The sequence below is a fragment of the Macrosteles quadrilineatus genome, unplaced genomic scaffold (genome assembly GCF_028750875.1).
Source record: "Macrosteles quadrilineatus isolate MER2022 unplaced genomic scaffold, UCM_ALF_1.0 Scaffold_5__1_contigs__length_97177068, whole genome shotgun sequence".
In the NCBI taxonomy this organism is placed as follows: domain Eukaryota; kingdom Metazoa; phylum Arthropoda; class Insecta; order Hemiptera; family Cicadellidae; genus Macrosteles; species Macrosteles quadrilineatus.
The window spans coordinates 24,837,564-24,858,981 of NW_026542598.1; the positions used below are offsets into that span (position 1 = coordinate 24,837,564).

At 30.7% G+C, this 21,418-nt stretch overlaps 1 protein-coding gene across 2 annotated transcripts in view; it reads right to left on the reverse strand.

The window, feature by feature from the left end:
* Positions 1 to 20,808, reverse strand: part of LOC128994767 (glutamate receptor 1-like) — a 364,312-nt gene extending 343,504 nt beyond the window's left edge. The window contains exon 1 of one of the 2 annotated variants that reach the window (XM_054419530.1): positions 20,720 to 20,808. In XM_054419530.1, the coding sequence (XP_054275505.1) occupies positions 20,720 to 20,765 (46 nt within the window). In that variant the 5' untranslated portion in view covers positions 20,766 to 20,808. The remainder of the gene's footprint in view (positions 1 to 20,719) is intronic. The other variant, XM_054419531.1, reaches the window with a different exon arrangement.
* Between the last annotated feature and the right edge of the window lie 610 nt (positions 20,809 to 21,418).

The window sequence follows — 21,418 nt, forward strand, 5'->3', positions numbered from 1 at the left end:
GCAAACTGCATAGTGTAAAAATAAAATGTAACCAAAACAGTATTCTTTGCAGTTTAGTTAAGAAAAGCAAATACTGTACAGTACGATAATAGATAAAGCTCACACTTGTGATTAGAAGATTTTTCAATTACATAACCATGAACGTATGCTAATGATAAGTTTTATAGATGCTTTATTAAGTTGAGAAAAAATCCTAGATTTGTGAACTTACCATTGTTGTTGTAGCTTTAGCTTGAAGAGATTTACGTCTTGTAGCTTTCACAGCCATAGAAATTAACAACATAAATAATTAATCAATCATGGGAACGAGTCAAGGAGTGTGAATCAACAATAACGATAATCACTACAATTAATTAATGTTTCAATAGAAACACGTATTCCTAATAGGTCAACTATGTGTATCCATTGTATAAATTGGGCAATTAATTAATATGTAGCAACTAAGAGGAGTGGTATACCTGGTCCATAATGAGAACACTTAGTAACCATTAGGGAACAATGTGCAATTTAGTAAGTGCAGTGTACTTGTAGATTGTTATAAAAATCAAATTGATCAATTTGTAAAATTAACAGCGATAAACCTAGACTGTAGGCTAACACAAATGGTAGACGTAAAATTTGGTCTAGTTCCATAAAAGAATTAAGAACGAATAATTACCTTATAGACATTCGTGATTTAATGTTGAGTTTAATGGGTACCAAAAGTTCCCACTCACCAACGCAATAAAACTGGAAAAATTATATAACAATAATAACAATTAAAAAACAATAAATATTTGCATCCAAATTAAATTTCCATTTAAAAAGAAGTTCTGTGTTACGACGAACTATTTTGACCATTCGTTCTACAGAAACAGGTTCTAAAAGTGCATCTTTATATTAAAAGTTGAATGTGAACTTAACAGTTCTCCAAGCAGTCTTGAATAAATAGCGTCCTTAGGTGAAACAAATATTATGATAGTTATTTGCAATTTCTTATGAAAGTCAAGCTCGAGTTACTTTATAATATATTACCACTCAACATTACAAACTAGACACGTACGCGTCTTATATCTTAGAATATCAAACACGAAATTTCCAGTTAATGAGGTACTAACACAGTCATTCCCAAATGAATAGTTACAATATTTATCTTCACGTAATGGGACTCTCTAAGATCTTAAATCCTGCTGGGATACGAGTTAAGGATATTTATTTTCATACTGTTACCTGACAAAGTGGGTGTCATTGCATTGATTATAGCATGCCAATTAGCTAATTGATGAATTTACTTACTTTTGCCATACACATTTTTTTGCCACAATCCAGTAAGCCAACCAAACGACACAAAACAGTGAGTTTTTATTAGGCACGTAATACGTGTACGATTGAAAATAAATTGGTAACACGATACTACGACTACTATCAGCTGGTGCAGTGTTTCCGCTCAACGCGGAAACATGCTTGGATTTGACCTAACCTAAAACGTGTTATATAGTGTTGGAAAGACTATTTATATGCTTTATAGCAACTGCAGGAAAAATATAATAAGTAATGCGAATGCCAAGTGCCTTTGCAGCACTCGAGAAACTTTCCACACTCACCTGTGGCTCGTGCGTAAACATTACAGCAAAGTGCCACTTCGCACACTAGTTATATAAATAACTGTTTCCGTGCGTCTTAGGTCTTAGCATACGTACGTGTTCTTTCGGGTGATAATGCAAATTTTGGTGATAGAGCTATGCTACAGGGTGCAGGGAAACGGGGAGAAAACTACCAGGAACATTTTACACACATCAACTTATGAAATAAAGAAGATGTATTTTTTATATGAAGAGATTGTTGTCGTAGAAAACCCGGCACAGTATGTATAAACATGGTGTTGACTTTGAGACACGAATAATGGTGTTTGCCCTGTTGTAACAGGGTTCCTTACTTCTTGAGATATAATGTACTTTGTTACGAAATATAACACTTTTTAATTGGATGGATGATGGTATTTATTTTACCTATATACATGAATTTATGTATTTGTTATAATATCGTGTTTCATCTTCATATATTTTTTATTTTGTTTTATTGTAGTTTCCGTGATTACTTCGTGATTCACATCGACAAGTGAGCTTATGACGGGATTGTGCAAGAAAAGATTTGGTGTTTTGTGTTTCACCAAAACTTAATTAAAGACGATGTAACGACGATGGTTTTCTTGGTAAGTAAATCTTTCAGCACCAAATAAGTATAACAGTAGGTGAAAATCAATTCAATAAATATCTTTTTTTACAATGTATATAGTAGAAAAATTTTATAATATTTACTACGCTTCTAAGTTGTAGTTTTTAAATGTAAACTCCTAAGTTTTTTTTTTAATCCTAATTGTTTATAGAAAGGATAAAACCAGATGGTTACCACATTCACTTGAGAGTTATAATTTATTAATTAATTGTTTAATATAAAATATAGTTTTAGAAAAAAAATCTAAACTTCCTGTATGTTATAGAATTAAATCCTTTCAAAATTGTCTGAATACAGATTTCATTATGTTGATTAAAACACTTGAAATTTTACATAAGTGAATGACAGACAAAGAATTGAAAATTAAGTTAATAATCCATAAATATTTCAAAAACAAAATTTGGTAAAATACACGATTTCAACCATTATATATCGTACGTTGATGGAGTATCTTAGTAAATAACATTATCCAACAACTGTCGAGAATGTAAACAATTACTTGTTTAGACGAATATAAAAAAATACTCTAAATCATTAATAATAAATATAGTTGATAAAAAATAACAAAATTACTAGTTAAAAACCCTAGAAGAAATAATTTTAGTTCCGATGAACACATTTTAATTCATATCGAATGAATAGTAAGTTGTAGTGATAACTTGTTATATATTCAGGATATTGAGTGAATATAGTATATTCTGAATATAAAGTGGTACGTGGGTCGGACATGTGTTGGCTCGTGATGTAATGTAAACACTTGTAGATTACATTTACCTTGGTTACATTTACATGTCCTGACCCATGCAAACCTTACACAGGACTTGGGACACCTCAGGTGTGCATTGCAAATATTGTCTAAAGGTATTGAATTATTATTTTTTTTTATTTGCTGAGTGAGATTAATATTACATGTCGCATCAAAATAGATCTAAGTGTGTATTAAATCTTATTTTGATGTTATTATATCGTAATGAGAACTCGCAGACTATTAAAAAATATTTTCAAACAACTGGCTGATGTTAAACTAGTGAAGGTATATGATACAGACATTTATTTTTACGCATTGATGGTGAGATTGCCCTGAATAGGACTTTATATTGCATATAAGAACCAACTAATTTAGGTTAGTACCCATATATAATCAGAGGAAAAAACGGATACAAGTCGAAGATAAAATTTATCATAATGAAACACTTAACTTTCTATGGATTGTATCGAAAAGTAAATTGGGTACACCGATTTTATTTAGAAGTATTTTTATTTTGAGGTGTTGATGAAGTTGACGGTTTTAATTTACAGTTTATGCACATACCTTGTATTCACACAGTCCTCATGGAAGTGCAAACCTTTTTAAATATATTAATTTTATTGCATAAGTGTAATAGATCATTCACACAATTAGTTTACATACTCTCAGGTTGAATTTTAATTAACCGCTAAATGTTTTTAGCCCTTAAATACTAAATTTACAATGAATTTTGTTGCATCCTAACACATTTTCTTAACACACCAGTTATTTTTGTTTATTGGTTGAGTTCGTACGATCTAACGAATTAATTTACGTGTTACATTTTCAAAGAACAACCAACCTCAACGATGCATTGATCTTTTGATGCATTGTGGAAGTTTTCATTACGAAGACAAACAAATCTTTTAGAAACATCACTGTATTTTGCTCACTGAATATTTAACTTTTTTTAAGATTCGTATTATATACAAAACAATGTTTATGTTTTCCTTTTAAAATTTCTAGTCGTACTCGTTGTTTTCACTCGACAGTGCTCATCGAAAAGTATAAATACAAAATACAAATGTATTCATGGTTATAAAAAAATAATCTAATATACTATTAACTGCGTAACATAGTTTTTATGTTTATGATACTTTTTTTGTGTTAAAAACCGTTTATTTATACTTCTTTGACGAATTCAAGCTTTGTAAATGGATCACAAGGCATACATAACCAAATATTGATGTTATGTACATACCTCAAGATTACGCCTACCTCGAAACATAACAGTAGGTTTAGGATATTGCCAATCATGCCCTTCGTCCTGTATAAACGTTTAAGGCAAACATGCCCAACGACTGTTTAAACTACGAGAATCCCTGTTAAAAAAGGATTTACCAGTAAAAACTTAAAACTATTTAGTTCCGTTTATAATCTAATTCATATGATACACTAGCAACAGAGCCTGTTGTTGTTAAATACGACGGTCTCTAGAAAAATGGTACACATGCTTCTAAAAATTAAATTAGTTAACTACAAAATGTAAGCAAAGGAAAATCAAGGAAATGATAACACACTACTGTAAAACATTCACTGTTACATTATCAACACATTTTCTATATGATCAGATGATTAAAATGGCAAATCCATTTAGAGGTAAAAGGTTAAAGAAATATCTGCAACTGAGTATTTTCTCAGCACTTCAACAATTCGGACGTTGCTTAACTTTTTTTAAATAAATTTTTAATGGTAAGAAAATCGACCAAAGTGAAAGGTGATATTTTGAAGGGAAATATAATTTCATACAAATTACTGCCAAGCATTTCTTGAAAATACTTAGTAAAGGCACCCAAAATTTACCAGGAAATAAAAGATTTATAACCCCCCCGTTTTCAATCTATTTCTTATGGAAGACTGTTTTTTTTCACCATAAATCCTTTAGGAACTTTCATAATTATTTGAAAATCTACAGAGAACTTTTCAACGACCCTTTGCATAACATAATTGGCCCAGTATAACTCTAGATTTCCTTGTACAAAGATTTTAAAACTGAATTATTATATGTTCGGCTTATTTTGATATCGTTCGAACTTTATAAGGAAAGATGAAGCTCTTATTACAAAATTTAATGATACATTAGTTTGTATAAACTCCTAATATTTATAATGATAATCTTGAACATTAATAAGGAATAATCACTCGTCCCTTCAACATAATTTATAATATTTTGATAATTTATGTATAATCTTTGAATTCCAATTTAGTTGTAATTCAATTATAACAATACACAAACGTAAAATGTTTGTCTACTAATAAAACTATTTCTGCTACTAATAAATAAATAGTGTAGTGTAGTGTACCCACACATTTAAATCCTCACTTAAATCACTATTAATTAATAGCCAGTAAACATTTACATAAAAGTTTTTTTAGTGAACGTTTTTGTAAATAGCACAGTTTTCTTCGTTTAGGCGTATAAAATCATTTTGTTTGAGTCTCTTGATGTATAGAGGTTAGGTTGAATGTGTTTGAACGGGTCCAATAAGATAAGATAAATATCATTACTAGTCTCTAGAGCTTGTCGGGGAGGCTGCAATATTCCTCATTCATTACCAAGAATATCAGCATTTAGTTTAAACTCTTGGGAATTACTTATCAGTTGTTTCCCTTTACCTCTTTGGTTTTTAGTTTAATAAGTACTCATTTAATTTTTATTATTTGTAATTTTGTAAATTTTAGGACATTGACCTGGTAATTAATTATCTAAAACTTTGATATTCTTTTGAAGATTTAGCTGTAACATGTAACTTCTTTGTAAAGGACCAAAATTATTTAAACAAATTTTGACATTAAACTGTTAGGCTGTAATTAACATTTATTTTCTGACGATCGTATGGATTAAAACTTCAGGGCATTTTTTGTCACTTTAATCATGTAACAGGAAGCCTCTTTGCTCAATAACAAGTGGCAGCCAAGAGTAAGCTTTGAAGACCGGTGAAATATTGATTCAAATGAGGGAAGAGCTCCATCCACATCCTGGCCGGCACTTGCTTGTTAAGCTCTGTCAGCGAAAACTTCTCTTTAGATGAATTTGAGCATTTCAGCTTGGAACTTTAAGGTTAAATACTTAATTGAAAATCATTTTTTTCCTAAGTTTAAAAAAAGTTATATCTAATAGTTTTAAATAGCCAAATACGATAGTAAATAACGTGTCTCAGAACCGTGGAAACATAAAATGTTGTAGCTGCAACCCCTTACTTCTCCGTAAACAGAAATAATTTTGACTGGGTTTAATTCATTATGATATGAGAAAAACTAAGCATTTAAAAAGAAAGCAATCATAATATTTTAGTACCAAAATGTAAACCATCAGTATTTTTTCAGTGTTTAATTACGATAAGTAGCGCCTGTATGATAGAATATGACATATAAGACATATTAGTGATTGAGGAAATGTTTATAATCATAACCAGAAAACTATTTGGTTGATAAATTATTATACACGCAATATAATGTAAAGAAAATCTTTCTAGCATATTTGGCTTACTAATAAAATTGTCATTTAAGCGTAAACGTACTTAAATACAATTTTTGCCTTAATATAAGAAACATACCATGTTACTAAGTATTAAATTACTTAGTTACTATACCGCGAAAAGGTGTCAAGTGGTTTGACCTATGTAGTGGTTGTACTAAAGAAATTGAACTACATTTTAGGATATAATTAGTATATTAAACCCGTTTTACAAGGACTTTATGAACAAAAACTAGATGTAAAGTTCCAGGAGTTCTCCAGGAGCTATAGGCCAATCTATATTTATAAAAGAGTATTTTATAAAATCAAACAAGATTATTTTGGAAAATTAATGACATGTGTCATAGATATTTTTCTAATATAAGATACTTTCTGATATTTGTTTTGAGTTTACTTGATTACCATTAACATAAACGTCTTATCTCCTTAAGTATTGAAGACATTTTCAGTTAATGGGGTATTTCCACACAGTCTGTCTCAAAGGAGAGGTGATATTTATCTTCACTTATTGCAACTGTCTAAGATCTTAAACCCCATTGAGACAAGGGATAAATATATTCTCTGCATCTTAACGTATATAGCACTCCTTTTTGGCAACATCTAATATCCAAACTTGGGTCAAAATCGTGGGTCTGGAAGTATATTTGACATATTTATACATTCAACAGTAAGCAGGGATGACTGAGGGTTATAGAAAAACTGGCACAATATGCATGGATATAATGTTGACTTTGAGACACGAATAATGGTGTTTGCCCTGTTGTAAATGTGTCCCATACTTGAGTTATACACTGTTTTCAAAATACAACATTTCGTATCTCAGGTCCCTTATGTCTTTAAGTATTTTTATATGATTGCATTTTGCCCAGTTTTTTGGCTCTTTTACTTGAGTCAATCAAGAACGATTTACACTTTTAAAATTAAAAGCTGATTAAAGTTTGTTTTAATATTATTCTTGATGGAAATAATCTGTATTTTACTGGCACAGGATTTGTATAATTGGGGCTTTTTAAGTAATGATTATATCGTCATTGTACTGTTTACAGTGATTGAAAATATGTTTTTCTTTTGGATGCTAAACTTGACATATCTTCTAAAAAAGGTGGTCGTTTGCAGCTGAAAACTAACACTGCTTAAGATACAAAGCCCCTTCATTAAGATGAGTCAAAATGATTTACCCTCATAAATATTTTGAGTAAAGAAATTACTAAATTAAAGAAAATAGACAAAAGATAATTGTAATTGTAATAATCAACATGCATTCTTTGTCAAATAAACGTCTTTGAAAATGGTTCTTAATTATTCCGAATATGAAGTGAATAAACTATTTTATGAATATAAAGTGGTACGTGGGTTGGACATGTGTTGGCTTGTGATGTAATGTAAACACTTGTAAATTACATTTACCTTGGTTACATTTACATGTCCTGACCCATCTAAACCTTACACAGGACTTGGGACACCTCAGGTGTGCATTGCAAAAATATTCCTTAAAGACTTTAAATTTTTTCATTTAATTTTTTTTTATCAGAGTAGGGTTTAGTATATTATAAAACATCAAATGTCAAACTCAAGGATGTTGCCGTAGAGAACAGCGTTGCATTCATAGCGTGAAAGGTTGGAAGGTTTTTATTTTATTTTGGTAGATTATTAAAACGTGTGCAATACATTAGAAGTATTTAACTAAATTGTTAAAACATTTGGAATTGTGAAGATCAATTCAACTCAATAAAGGGAAGCCCTGTTTTGTGACTTTGTTTTTGACGAGGTGGAGAAAAGAATATAGATTACTATGTTTATTATAATTATGTAGTACTATGTATGGTCATAAGTAAAAGTTAAGAAAATGACTTTGAACAATTTCTCAGTCTGAAGCTAACCACTGAGATTGTACACAGATAGATAAATTGTAAAAATACAATTATTTATTATCTATTTACTATTTATTATATTTATTTATTATTTGTATAATTTAAGATTTTTAGTGTTCCTTTTCATGCACTACCTTTTAGTGCGATTTAGCCGTTCTCGGTCATAAGGTTGGACTATTTTTGACTAATTATTTCTCAGAATATACTTTATACACCCTTATTATCAAAGGGTGTACCAAAATGTGATTGAGTACTTTTATACATTTTCTCTGACATCAAACAGTTATTTTCAATTATTAGTTTGGTTCGTTAGGTGCTCATTCATTTAGAAGTTATTCGAAAAACGCTTAAGAGCGTGTTGTAGAAAATGTCTGACTGTGAAAATTCTTTCAAATCTTTTCCAGCCCGTACCATTTTCGAGCTATAGCCGTTTAAAATAAAAACGCGTTATTCTCATGAAGGGGAATTTAAGGGAATGTTTCCTGGGTTTTAATTTGAAAACGTAACTTTTTGGGATTTTATGGGTAGTTTTTACCGAGACTTACCTCTACAATAAATTCCAGATGCCTAGCTATTTTAGATGTGGGTAAACATTTGTGTACAAAAGCAAAGTGAGTTACAATTGTTCAGTGAGTTAGTTCAGTTGCTTGTGTGAATTTGCTAGTGTTTTTTTTACACAAGCGGATGTATATCCCGACTGTGTATTATGTGCACAGGTGGTCTGGTTCACCCTGTATACTAACAACAACGCAGTTATAAAGAGGTCCTTATCAGATTTATAATCGTACGTCGGGGATTCACCTCTACTGTTATCTATTAGTTTTTAAAAGAGCTGGAATGTATTTATTTCAATGAAAAGGTAATTTATAAAACAATTGACCAACACGGTTGGGATATGGTATAAACTTGTTTTAACCGTTAAAACCTAAAATAACGATTTCCAATATTTCCAAGCTTAAAATCGTGTTTGGACCGAGCAACGGTTACCTCGTATCGAGGAAGCTGCGATTAAAAGCCGTTCAATTGCTTCGTGCGTCGCTGAACACTTCCATTACGAGCTAAACCAACGTGGAAACCAACAGTTTGCGTTATTTGAGCTATCGATGTGCTTGTTGTTTTTGAACATGTGACTCAACATTCGATTGAATAATTTTAATTTAAATGTACAACGGTATTGTACTCATGATGTACCTGTACCCAATAAAGTATTTCTTATATTTGTAGACCTGTTTTTTTTAGCACATTAGATAATTAAAAAACCATAGATTTTATGATTGGATGATAACTCTACCTCATATAGCCCAGCGAATGTCGTTGTGTATACGAAATAAACCTTATACGATTTCATTACTAAATAATTTGTAAATTAGTTTTAACATGAATATATTTAGTTTTTAAGTGGATTTTAACCGGCAGCCTGAACATCAATCCAAGATGGCGGGTTATATGAATTTAAATGTAGTTTGGGATTGAACATGAACATGTCTCTATTGTACAAACTCTCAACATTCTTAAACTAATTTTTTCCCAATGATTTTTCTCCTACTAAAATATCAAAGCTTGCAATGGATGGGGAAAATAAATTTTTAGCTATAATTGAGAGGTTCAAATCACATGCGAATAAGACTTATATACGGATTTTCCTTGGAATGCTAACAAAACTCCTATGCAATATATACTTAAATGAAATCGATTCGAAATCAATGCATGGTTACTTAAAATATGGGATTTCTCTCTGTCACTCATACATTTAGGAAGTAAAATATCAAGCCCTAGGTTTTTGTACACCAAACCAACAAAAAATCTGCAAACCTTCTAAGGACATACCACAGGGATTGATGACATCTTTAATGTAACTTGAAATATTAAACAACCTCTGCTATAGGCCAAGAATGTGGTACATTTACAATGATTTCTTGTAGTAAATAGGCAGGTATCAATGTTTTTATACGGTCCTAAAAGATAAGATAAATTCAATTATCGTACCGAGAGTTTGTCAGAGGAGATGCAAATATTTCTCACCACCAAAGACATTTTCCTTTTTCGTTTTGATGGGGTATTAGCTTTTATTTGTATTTCCTTATGGGGTTTCCTAATGTGTTACCCACCACCGGATCTTTTACGATTGGATCTTTTACGATCAACTATCTCTAATGTATTAGTAACTACAAATAATAGTAGTGCGTCAATAGTAGAATATATGAGATGATCACATGACAAATGTTCCTTTCTGTAAAATACTTGTCTACAGCTGGTCCAAATTTTAGGCTTGTCAACTGCAGAGGTAAAAGTTGATGTTTTACCATGAACAAACAAAGATATTAATTGCATTTTTCATTATATAATAAATAATGTAAAATCGTAATATTTTCCATAAGCATCTTTACGTGTGTATAAACCAATGACATAAACACACCTAGCCATGCCCTAGATAGTCACTTTGCTGTTGAACGAGGAGCTCAGCGGTGTAAACATAACTTGTATGATGATGACGCAGTCTTTGTGAGCTAAGCAAAAACCAATGTTCATTAAATTATTCATAGTAAAGATATTATGGTTCGTGATTTGGTCTATCTGCTTTTAAATAGCAACGAAATGAATTTTTTATGTTTTACCGTGATGTTCTTACATGTTTACAGCTAAGTAAAATGTTTTAAGGTATGTATAATTTAAGAGACTAAATTTGTTTAGGCTAACGAATGTATTTTTCTAGAAAACAGTCTAAGAAGGATAGTTTACCAACAGTTTTTAAGTTTTGAAGTTTTTTGTTTTAAAATTATATTTTAATTTTCCAAAACAAATAATAGGCCAACATAATTCGAAACTATCCTTGAAAAACGTAAACTAAAAAATATTGCTTATAGAAGAATGATTAGGCCTAATATCCTTTTCACCTTTTCTATACCGTTTGCACATGTTACTAAGCTATATTTGAGAAATTATCTATAATAAAACTTTTCGCTCATAACTTCATAAAACACGTCTTTCTTAAAGCTTGAATAAGTAAATAAATAAATAGCTTAGTGTTAACTGTTAATTAACTGCTTTCATCATTGTTTCCAAATTACCTTCTCTTGGAATTGTTAACGGTTAAGTGATCAATTACTAAAGCTGTGGTGCATACCAAATTATTACATATTTCATATATAATATCTGGATACAGTTTAAACTACTACCTACTACCAACTATTGCCACTTATTGTAGAAACCGACTATATAATAAATGTTCATACTATACGCTTAGTGGCAATACTAACCGTGTTATATGCTACAATTTTACGAAATATAAATGTGAAAGTAGCTTGTCAATAGTTTAATGAGTAGTCAACGTTTAGTCTGTAAATACTTTTTTACCTTCACATCCTAGGACACTATTTCTGGCCCGGAACTGTTTTACACATTGCAGGCTGGTACTAGAGGGTTTCGGAAATATCTCATGGACAAAATCCATTGGTAATTGACAGAATTTGAACCCGGGACCTTGGGTACCGAAGCCCCGTGCTCTACCACTAGACCAACTTGCTCCCAGTTTTCAAACAATAAAGGACATGCGAATCCATTCTTAATGGGTTAGTTGAAATTTAATTATATCTTTAAAAATACCAATAACTAATATATAAAAAAAACTTTTGTATAGTAGTTACTGTAAAACTCATTTATTGCTTATGATAAGTTATGATATACGAATACAGTAATTAGCAACATATTATACCAAAAGGTTTGTGTCACAACTATTACCATTAAAATCCCATTAAAAAAAACTGATTGTTCTGTTACCATATAAACATTCATTTTAACAATCTTTGTTTGAATTCCAACCTCTCTTTCTCGGAACATATTATTGTTGCATTGTTAAAATATTTGTTATTTATTACATAAGTAAAACAATTGTTTGTTGTTTTGTAGCTATTATAGGTTTTTAATCCCTCTTACAAGATACTCAATTGTGCTAATTGAACAAAATTTATCGATTAAAAAACATGCTATTTATTTATTATTATGTTTGTTTCATTTGCTTTTGTATTTCTTAACCGAATTTATATTTTATCGACTGATATATAATGTGGGTTAATTTTAAGGGTGAAATCAAGGTGTTCTCAATAAATAAGAGCAATTTTAAGTTGTATAGATATGTTTTAGGATTGTCATTTCACAATAAAAAGTGGCTAGGGCAGCCAAGAGTAAGCTTTGAAGACCGGTGAAATATTGATTCAAATGAGGGAACACCTACATCCACATCCTGGCCGGCACTCGCTTGTTAAGCACTGTCAGCGAAAACTTCTCTTTAGATGAATTTGAGCGTTCTAGCTGAGAGGAATGGGGTCTGTGCAGTACAATCAATGTCAATACTAAAACTATATTTAATATAGTTAAGGACCATTTGTCATATAATGTTTAATATAAAAGCCGTATGTAATTAGATAATTTAAATAAAATAATTCTTTATTAGACAATAAAATAGCACACAGTAAACCTATTTCTATGGATTTTTTTGTTTTAAGAGATTCTGTCTAATTAGGATATTCATTTTATAATTTTTTTCCATATAGGAAATAAGCTATCACTGTAGTTCTAGTGTATAGTGAAAACCTGCCTAGCTGTGTACTTATCATAATTTTAGTATCGTGAGTTTATTAACAGTTTATAAAAAGTAGTCAAAACTATGAATTATGGCCGCATTTAACCAAAATAAAGGGAATTTCCATATCGTATGAAAAAATAGACGGTCGAAGAGGTCCGTATGTGGCCCTGAGAACGAAACTATTTTATTAGTTTACTTATAAAAAAAGTATAACTGTTAATAAACATTTTCCAATGTGCAAATTATCGTTTGAGGAAATCGCCCGAACTTTACAAAACATACTTTCAGGAGCGGGCAAAGTTTGAGAAATTTACTAAATTAGTTTCGATTGAAGTACACTGTTGAATAACATGCAAGTATGATATTCCTTTCCTAGTGAATCAACCTATTCTAACTTTTAAAGGTAATTATAAAATTAATACATACGATAAAAAAATCCAATTGATAGTTTTTTGAGGAATAATATTTATTGAAGCAATAACTACCTAGAAAATAGTTGTTCTTAATTCATTTTACGAAACCAATTTTAGCTTGAATGCGTCTTATCAGTATAAACATGGACGTTTTACCCCCTAAGTATTGAGTACGGCAAGCAAGTTCAGTTAATGAGGTATTTCAACAGTCATTCTCAAAGGAGCGGTGCTGATATTTATCTTCACTTATTGCAACTGTCTAAGATCTCAAAGACCTCTGAGAGACGAGCTGACGATACATTCGAAACAGCTCAGCGTATATAATGTTTCCAAAATGTCTTGCCAAAATGGTTAAATGTCTCCTTTTTAACAGTTTGTAAACGTATTTCAGCATGTATTTCGTTTTATTACAATACTTAAACAGTTTTCGTGGCTAACTCTTTGCTACGTTTCCGATATTCTCTTTAAAATGTATAATAAAATCTACGTTAAGTTATATCTTGAATAGTTTTCTGTTGATGCTTTCGTAATAAAATTTTCAAAAGAGTAAGGGTCAGTCATAAAATTGAGCAATAATATCACAAACGTAGATTTTTAGTGTTCTTTTACCACACGATTATTATAGTTATAGTACTAAATTTCCAATTTATATTTCTTGCAAAAGATGAGTCAATAAAAATTAAGTTTCGTAAAATAAATATTAAAGGATTGTTTTGTTTATACTAGATAATAAATATAAACATTTTAATTCCAATAAGTTTTACAAACCATAAATATAAACATACTGAATTATATTAAGAATTATATAAAAAAAACTGAGTTAAATTTATGATTAGAATAATCGTTTTGCCAACATGTATAATGTTCAATACTTGAACTATACAAGCCAGTATTAAAAAATACAACATTATGAGTCGCAAAATACGATTCTGTAGAACCATAAAAACCTCTTTTGCATTCTTTTTATGAGCTGTATTTTTAGTTTTGCTATTCTTTTAACTCATTCAGACTTAACATGTAATACTTAAGTAACTTTGTATTGACCTGGCTAATGCAAAATGTAATCCTAATATTGGTAATTTGGCTAATACAAAATTTTTATTGACTTGATTTGAAATAATTATAGACATATACATACATATCCATAGCCATTATGTTTAGATATGCTTAAACATATACTCATCTTAGCTTTTTCCGCCATAAACGTATTTAATGTCTATAAAATAAGTGTTTTTGCGGTAGTACTCAAAATTTGGTAGTGGGAGGCAAGCTTAGATTCAAAAGAAGGGTCTCTTTACCCTGAAGAAATATAACAGTTTGAATATCATTTTACCTTCCAACTAATCAATTAAGTTGAAAAAAGGTAACACTTTAAGAGTTTTAGTTTTAACTAACCTATAACTTACCAAACAATTACCTAAAATACGAATTTATCTATCACATAAACAAAATTATAATAAACACATTTTAAATAATTACGTTTTAAGACCTTTATTATATTTTCTTCACATTTTGTGTTTTTAAATGCGAAAGGCATCCAACAAGGAAACAGCATAGTTTACAAGTTGGTATGACACGTATTCGCGAACACTATATTTAAGTGAGTCAATTTAAAAGCCATACAAACAAGACCAACAACATAAATGAAAAATAATAGCACTTTTTTATACGTTTAAAGTCATTAGGCAAGTAAGAAGTAAATTTAATACATAAAACAAGGAAATACTAGTTACAAAAACTGATTCCATACTTTTAACCTAATGAAAAGCTGTAATATTATATTGGATAAAGGTTGCTATGAATAGTTGTTAGTTACTCAGTATATTGAGTGAACGTATCTCATATTATGAATATAAAGTGGTACGTGGGTTGGACATGTGTTGGATCGTGATGTAATGTAAACACTTGTTGATTACATTTACCTTGGTTACATTTACATGTCCTGACCCATGTAAACCTTACACAGGACTTGGGACACCTCAGGTGTGCATTGCAAATATTGTCTAAAGATATTGAATTTATTATTTCCGAATTTTACAAAATGTTTGAATGCAGTTAATAAGTCTATACATTAACAATATAGCTCTAATAATGGGTTTACGTTTTAAAATCACGCAATCAAATATTTTGAGAGCAACTTTACAAACCGTTCTAAAATAGGTAGGCCTAATGGAAGAATTTTATTTTAGATCTAAAAATGCGTAAGCAATATTTATCAATAATTTGTGATACAAAGACGTAATTTTTACGTTAGTTATAATCATAATTGAATTCCAACGTTCATAAACATTTTTAAGGTACAGAAATATCAATTTAGGGTTTAAGATTAAACATATATTGTTGGTTAATTAGCTATTTCCAAATATAATAATTGTTAAGATTCAAAGCGAATACCCTGACCAAATTTACACTTTTCTCGAAATCTTACACATTATTTTTTAACACCATCCATGTTTTCCTTGTAGCGGTTGTGTTCATTAGCAGTTCATTAGTTTTACGAGTCTCGTATCAAAGAACAACCATTGTCAACAATGTATTGTGGAAGCAGTATTATGATCAAAGTTTCCCTGTTGCCCAGATGAACTTTTTTCTGCACATAAAATATTCCATCGTTTCCAGAAATGTGTTTTATGTATCAATTGTAATGAAACTTTTGGTGTGCATTTTCAAGATGTTTCTGACGGGTAAATTGTAATTTTTTAATATTTATTTGTGTAACTAGTGGACACGAAGTGGCACTACATGGTGTTTTACATTATATTTTCCTACAGTTACTATAAATCATATAAATAACCCTAGTCTTTTAAACACTGAACAACACGTTTTTAGGTCAGGTAAAATCCAAACATTGAACGAAATGGGAAACGCTACACCAGCTGATCGTTGTCGTAATATCTTTAAGTGTTGCCGACTTATCTTCAAGCGTACACGTATTACGTGCCCAATAAAAGCACGCTGTTTTGTATTTTAGGTTGGAATACTGGATTGCGGCAAGAAAAACAGTGCGGCAAAAGTAAAAATAGCGCAGCAAATGTAAGTAAATGCAGCAATTAGCAACTTGCCATTCTATAATAAGTGCATGGAAGGCCACTTTATCAGGTGACTGTAGGAAAACCTAATCATTTGTGTAAGTCCCATGCAAGAATCGTATCAAAGATGGCGAGCTCTTCAACCTGAATAGGTTTAAAAACAGGTATAAGTAAATCAAGGTAGTAGTTGGGTTGTAGTTACGTTACAGAACATTATTTTCGTTATTATGTAGTCGACATTATCTCTCGAATTACATTACAGTTAGTATTTGTTCTTTCAAAAAGAAAAGTAAATAAATATGACTTAGTTTTGTAATTTAATAAAACATCATTCATAAAACATTGTTTTGGATTCGGTTTTTATTCACTGTACTATTACTTATGTACTGATGTGTACTTATTCAAAAAGCTAGGTTTCTTGTGAATAGTTCATTATTTGTAGTTATTAGCTCTTAAGATGTAATGCCATATATTTTTTTACTGAATAAATATGTGTTAAAATTTATTCCAGTTAAATAAGATCGAAGTACCTACTAGAAAATCTCCAGTTTGCTTACAAGCCATTAAAAATCACGACACAGAAAGATGTTACAGAAAGACTGAAAAAGGGCAGTTGCTCTATAGAAGACCCAACATCAATTTTATAGGAACAACACCGAAAATCAATTTGTATTTACAACAAAACTGTTTATGGTTTCCATGAGTTGTAATGCAGATAACATTGAACAAAGCAGAAATTAAACAATTATACAGGTGTGTGAGTTGTAAACTAACATAGATAGTGAGCTATTAACTACATGTTTTGAGCAACACTAATCGTAACTTGGACGTGTAATTAATTTCTTAATCTCCATTCGACTACCATTCGTTGTAATAATTTTATGTTTAGTAAAAGAAATACATTTAAAAACGATTAAGTTACTATTGTTATTCAAACTAGGTCATTTGTATTGAGTAATAAAACATTTCAATCACTTTCTATTAGGTAGTAGATTTTTTGCGATTTTCCTAAGGTTATCGCCAAACATACAATTCCACATAACATTTTAATCATTCTTACTGTGTATATGTCATAATAGCATGTCTATATTTGAATAACCATGCAAGAACTGAGCATAGAAACTTACGGCATAACAATAAAATACAGCTAAACAGTATTGAGGCAAAAGCTTAGGTACATGTTGGTCCCACCTTCACATCCTAGGACGCTAGGTTCTAGCCCGGAACTGTCATATGCACTATTTAGGCAATTAGTAGTGATGTCAAATGTGGACACTCAATAGCTATAAAACTGATTTCCTCAGTGTTTTGCTTTTTGTAAGACCAGCATAGATTAAACGTCATTCCAGCGGTTTCTTTGGTTAGTAAATGTTGATATTAGATCCAACATTATTTTATATTCCTTAGTCATCCGAATCCACATGTTTTAGACCCATTTGGTTTATTCTATTACAACGAATAACAGCATTGTTACCCTACTACATTAAAATTACACAAACACTGTTCGCGATGGTCAACGGTTATTATATTAGTTTCCACATTAGTTGATCACGTGGCCGCAGCGAACACATAACCGTCAGTGATACAGTACAAGTCATAATCAGTTTTATTTTAAAGCTATATTTCTATATTAGTTTTAAAAGAATCTAATACATGTTTCAACGCTTTAGTAGGTCCGTCCTTTTTATATATAAACAATTACACCGACGCACTATTCCTAAAATTATTGGCATTTTTATACACTGGACTGGTTTTGATGTAAACGTGATTTGATGTAGGCCTAAACGCGGCTTATATGTTTTTTTGATATTAAACTTCAGATTATTCAGACATTACTGTTAGTTTGTTGTGAATTCACAATTAATTTTCTTCTACACTCATAACTTATATGTGTGAGTGTTTATTGTAAGCCACGATTTAATGTAATTTTTTCTGTAAATAAAGTATATATTTTAGAATAATCCACGTGTTTTTATGTTATTCGGTTGTGGTACGATTATATTTGTATTTTGTGTTTGCTTATATGAATAAATCAGCACAGATCATCTGAACATATACGTATTTTACGTTTTTACATTTTAGACGTTACACCAAAAACCCACCACGCAGGAAAAGAAACCGATATTTTTTAAAGGGGATTTGCTAATTTAATATTTAGTAACGATAATGCCGATTACCTCAGACTAATTCCAAGAATATTACAAACTACGTCAGTCAAATATATCCCTAGCCCAAACCAAGATAACAAATACGTGAATTTACTGTCCATCCACATCTAAAGCATTGACTTTGTGTACCGCAAGTAGCCTCCTTATCTGATTGAAAAATCCAAAGAGTGATTTGTGTGCGTTACATGACCTGATTTTGGTATTTGCTGGCGTCAATGAAATGTAATTTAAATTTCCCCACTTTTATAATAAGTGAAACTATTCTACTATTCTGAAACTATTCACGATCTATATTTAAATTTTAACGTTTAAGGGAAATCAATGTTAAGTAGATATATTATTATGCTCGGTTAAAATAGTTTGAAGGTTAATTAAAAAACTGTTACTTTAATAAACATGAATCCAACTCTGTATGAGATTTTAGAACATATGAATATATTAGATGTGTTATTAGCTTTACTTATATTAGCTGTTTTTACATTTAGATGAAAACAATTAACAACTTTATTCATTGGTATTGATTTTAAATAGAACAATACAAATCTGCGACATGATAACACACAAATCTGAAATATAGGAATATAATTTAATACAGTGTTTTCACAGATTTCATTTTATTTTAACTTGACCTACTAATCGTGATCAAAAATGTTGGAGGAGATCTACTTACAAAATTCCTCAGAGATAATGACTTTATTTGTACAACTGATCTTTCATAGTTTATTTGCAGATAATGTGCTTACTATTTGCACAGTATCCATTATTTGTAGAAGTTGAACCCTCTACTTTGAATACCAGAGATTAGAGTATACAACTGTGGCTACCCCAACCACTGTTAACTCCGTTGTGTTCAGTATACCATGAATAGATAACGTACCCAACACTTCAGACCGAATCCGATAACAGTTAGATTACAACGAAGACGGTTTCCTACTGGTTCCAAAACCAGGTTACAGTGGATAGTTGAAAATTCATCTATTTCGAAATATATTTATTGAAGCGTAAATAAAACTACTAGTACAAGTTTTATTGCAAATGCTATTTATTGCATTAAGTAAAAACCGGTGTTCGAAGCCTTAACTTGTTTCATAAAACGTATGAGAAAACGAGGTTACCAAACAACCCATTAAAATGTTTACCTGTATCATGTTTATGTTTAAGGTTCCACTCTTCGATTTGTGTTTACATTGATCTAATGAGATAGTATACTAACATTTTATACAATAATTTACTACATTAGCACAAATATTTAAAATGAAATAGAGATGTTATTTTACTATGTTTATGTTACCAAACTTGACAATGATTGTTCTTAAAGTATTTAATATTAAAAGGCTAGGAATGTTCCTATGTCAATTTATATACAATACTAACTGTGAGATAAGGCTGGAAATATTAAACATAAGTAGTTCTTGTATTTATTACTTGGATCATGGCCTTAGCGCCGAAATACGTTAGTAAAAAAATGAATTTGTGAGTAAAAAAGTTCAATAAAAACTAATTTTAGGGTAATCTGGTTTTTCTTTTTTTCATTTCTTATTTTATTAATTAAAATAGTAACTGAAAAAAGTGAACAGAACTAAAAAAATTCTTAATCTTGAACTTTAAATTATTTTGTGTTTAGTGACACAATACGTGTGGATTTATCAAAATACTCATTTGATTTGTAACAAAATGTATCTATTCGTGTATAAATCCCAATGAAAAAGTGTGATCTTGAACGATGGAATACCAAGGCAATAATAATAAAATATTATAGGTTAGTTTTAACGATAGTGTACAAGTTAACATTTGCACACACAAAACCTATTCATTGAGCAAAAATATAGTCATTAAACACATTAAAAAAAACTGTGTGAACCCAGGTTTACTGCAGAATTGAGTAAATTTGTAGATAAAAAACAATGGAGGTTCCCTCAACCCAATTTCCTTTATTTACTACCACCCGTAAAATATTTTATGCTTATCATTGAATATATTAAATACGATGTTGTTTGTATGTGTTAAATACATACAAATCTCTTTTAAAATGTACAAACACAAACGGAAACAAGAAAACGCAATCATTGATCCGGGGAGCGGCCATGGACCAGGGATGCTGGGTAGTTCCACCCCTCTACTCATCGACTACCCATTCAGCTGTTCCGTGAAAGTGTACTACTTTATCTAATACTCACCTAGAGGTATCTTGTCACCGGTGGAGGACACCCCAGCTGCGAGCATCCCCACTAGACACAGACACCACGGGAGATGCGCACTCGGCAACATCGCGAGACAGACTGAGCTAATAGGCAGTGTATCGCGCACATTCCCCGCGCATCTCCCCCCACCACCCACTGTGACGTCACTCAGTCAATGTTTGGGTTCGCTACGTCACGTCTCACGTGATACGATAATGAGATAGTGAATTTCGTATGTGGATTTACGTTGTAAAATTGGTGTTTGGGAGAGATCTCATGATTTGAGTAAAATGGGGGATTTCGTAAATCTTGGATCAACAATATTATTCCCTTATGTAGTAATCATATGTATAGCTTAGAAAGATAACATTTCAATGCAATTATAATCTGGTGATACTTAAGACCATTACATTTACCTTGTCCAATGTAAAGCAACTAACTTAAAAGGAAATACAAGCAATACAGATTTGGTACGTATGTCTTGTGTATTTTATTAACTGAGTCCCATTTTTAGCAGATCAGTGGTATATGTCTGTGTTCACTGTTTTACCTATCCATGGGTTTTACGATCATGTGAAAAAGAAAATAAGCTAAAACGATAACCTTTGAGTTAATGTTGTGTTAACATGGTTTGCTATTCAGTAGTTTATTTCTTTCTTTCCGTAAGTTGAAGTTAATTATTCACAATATACAGTG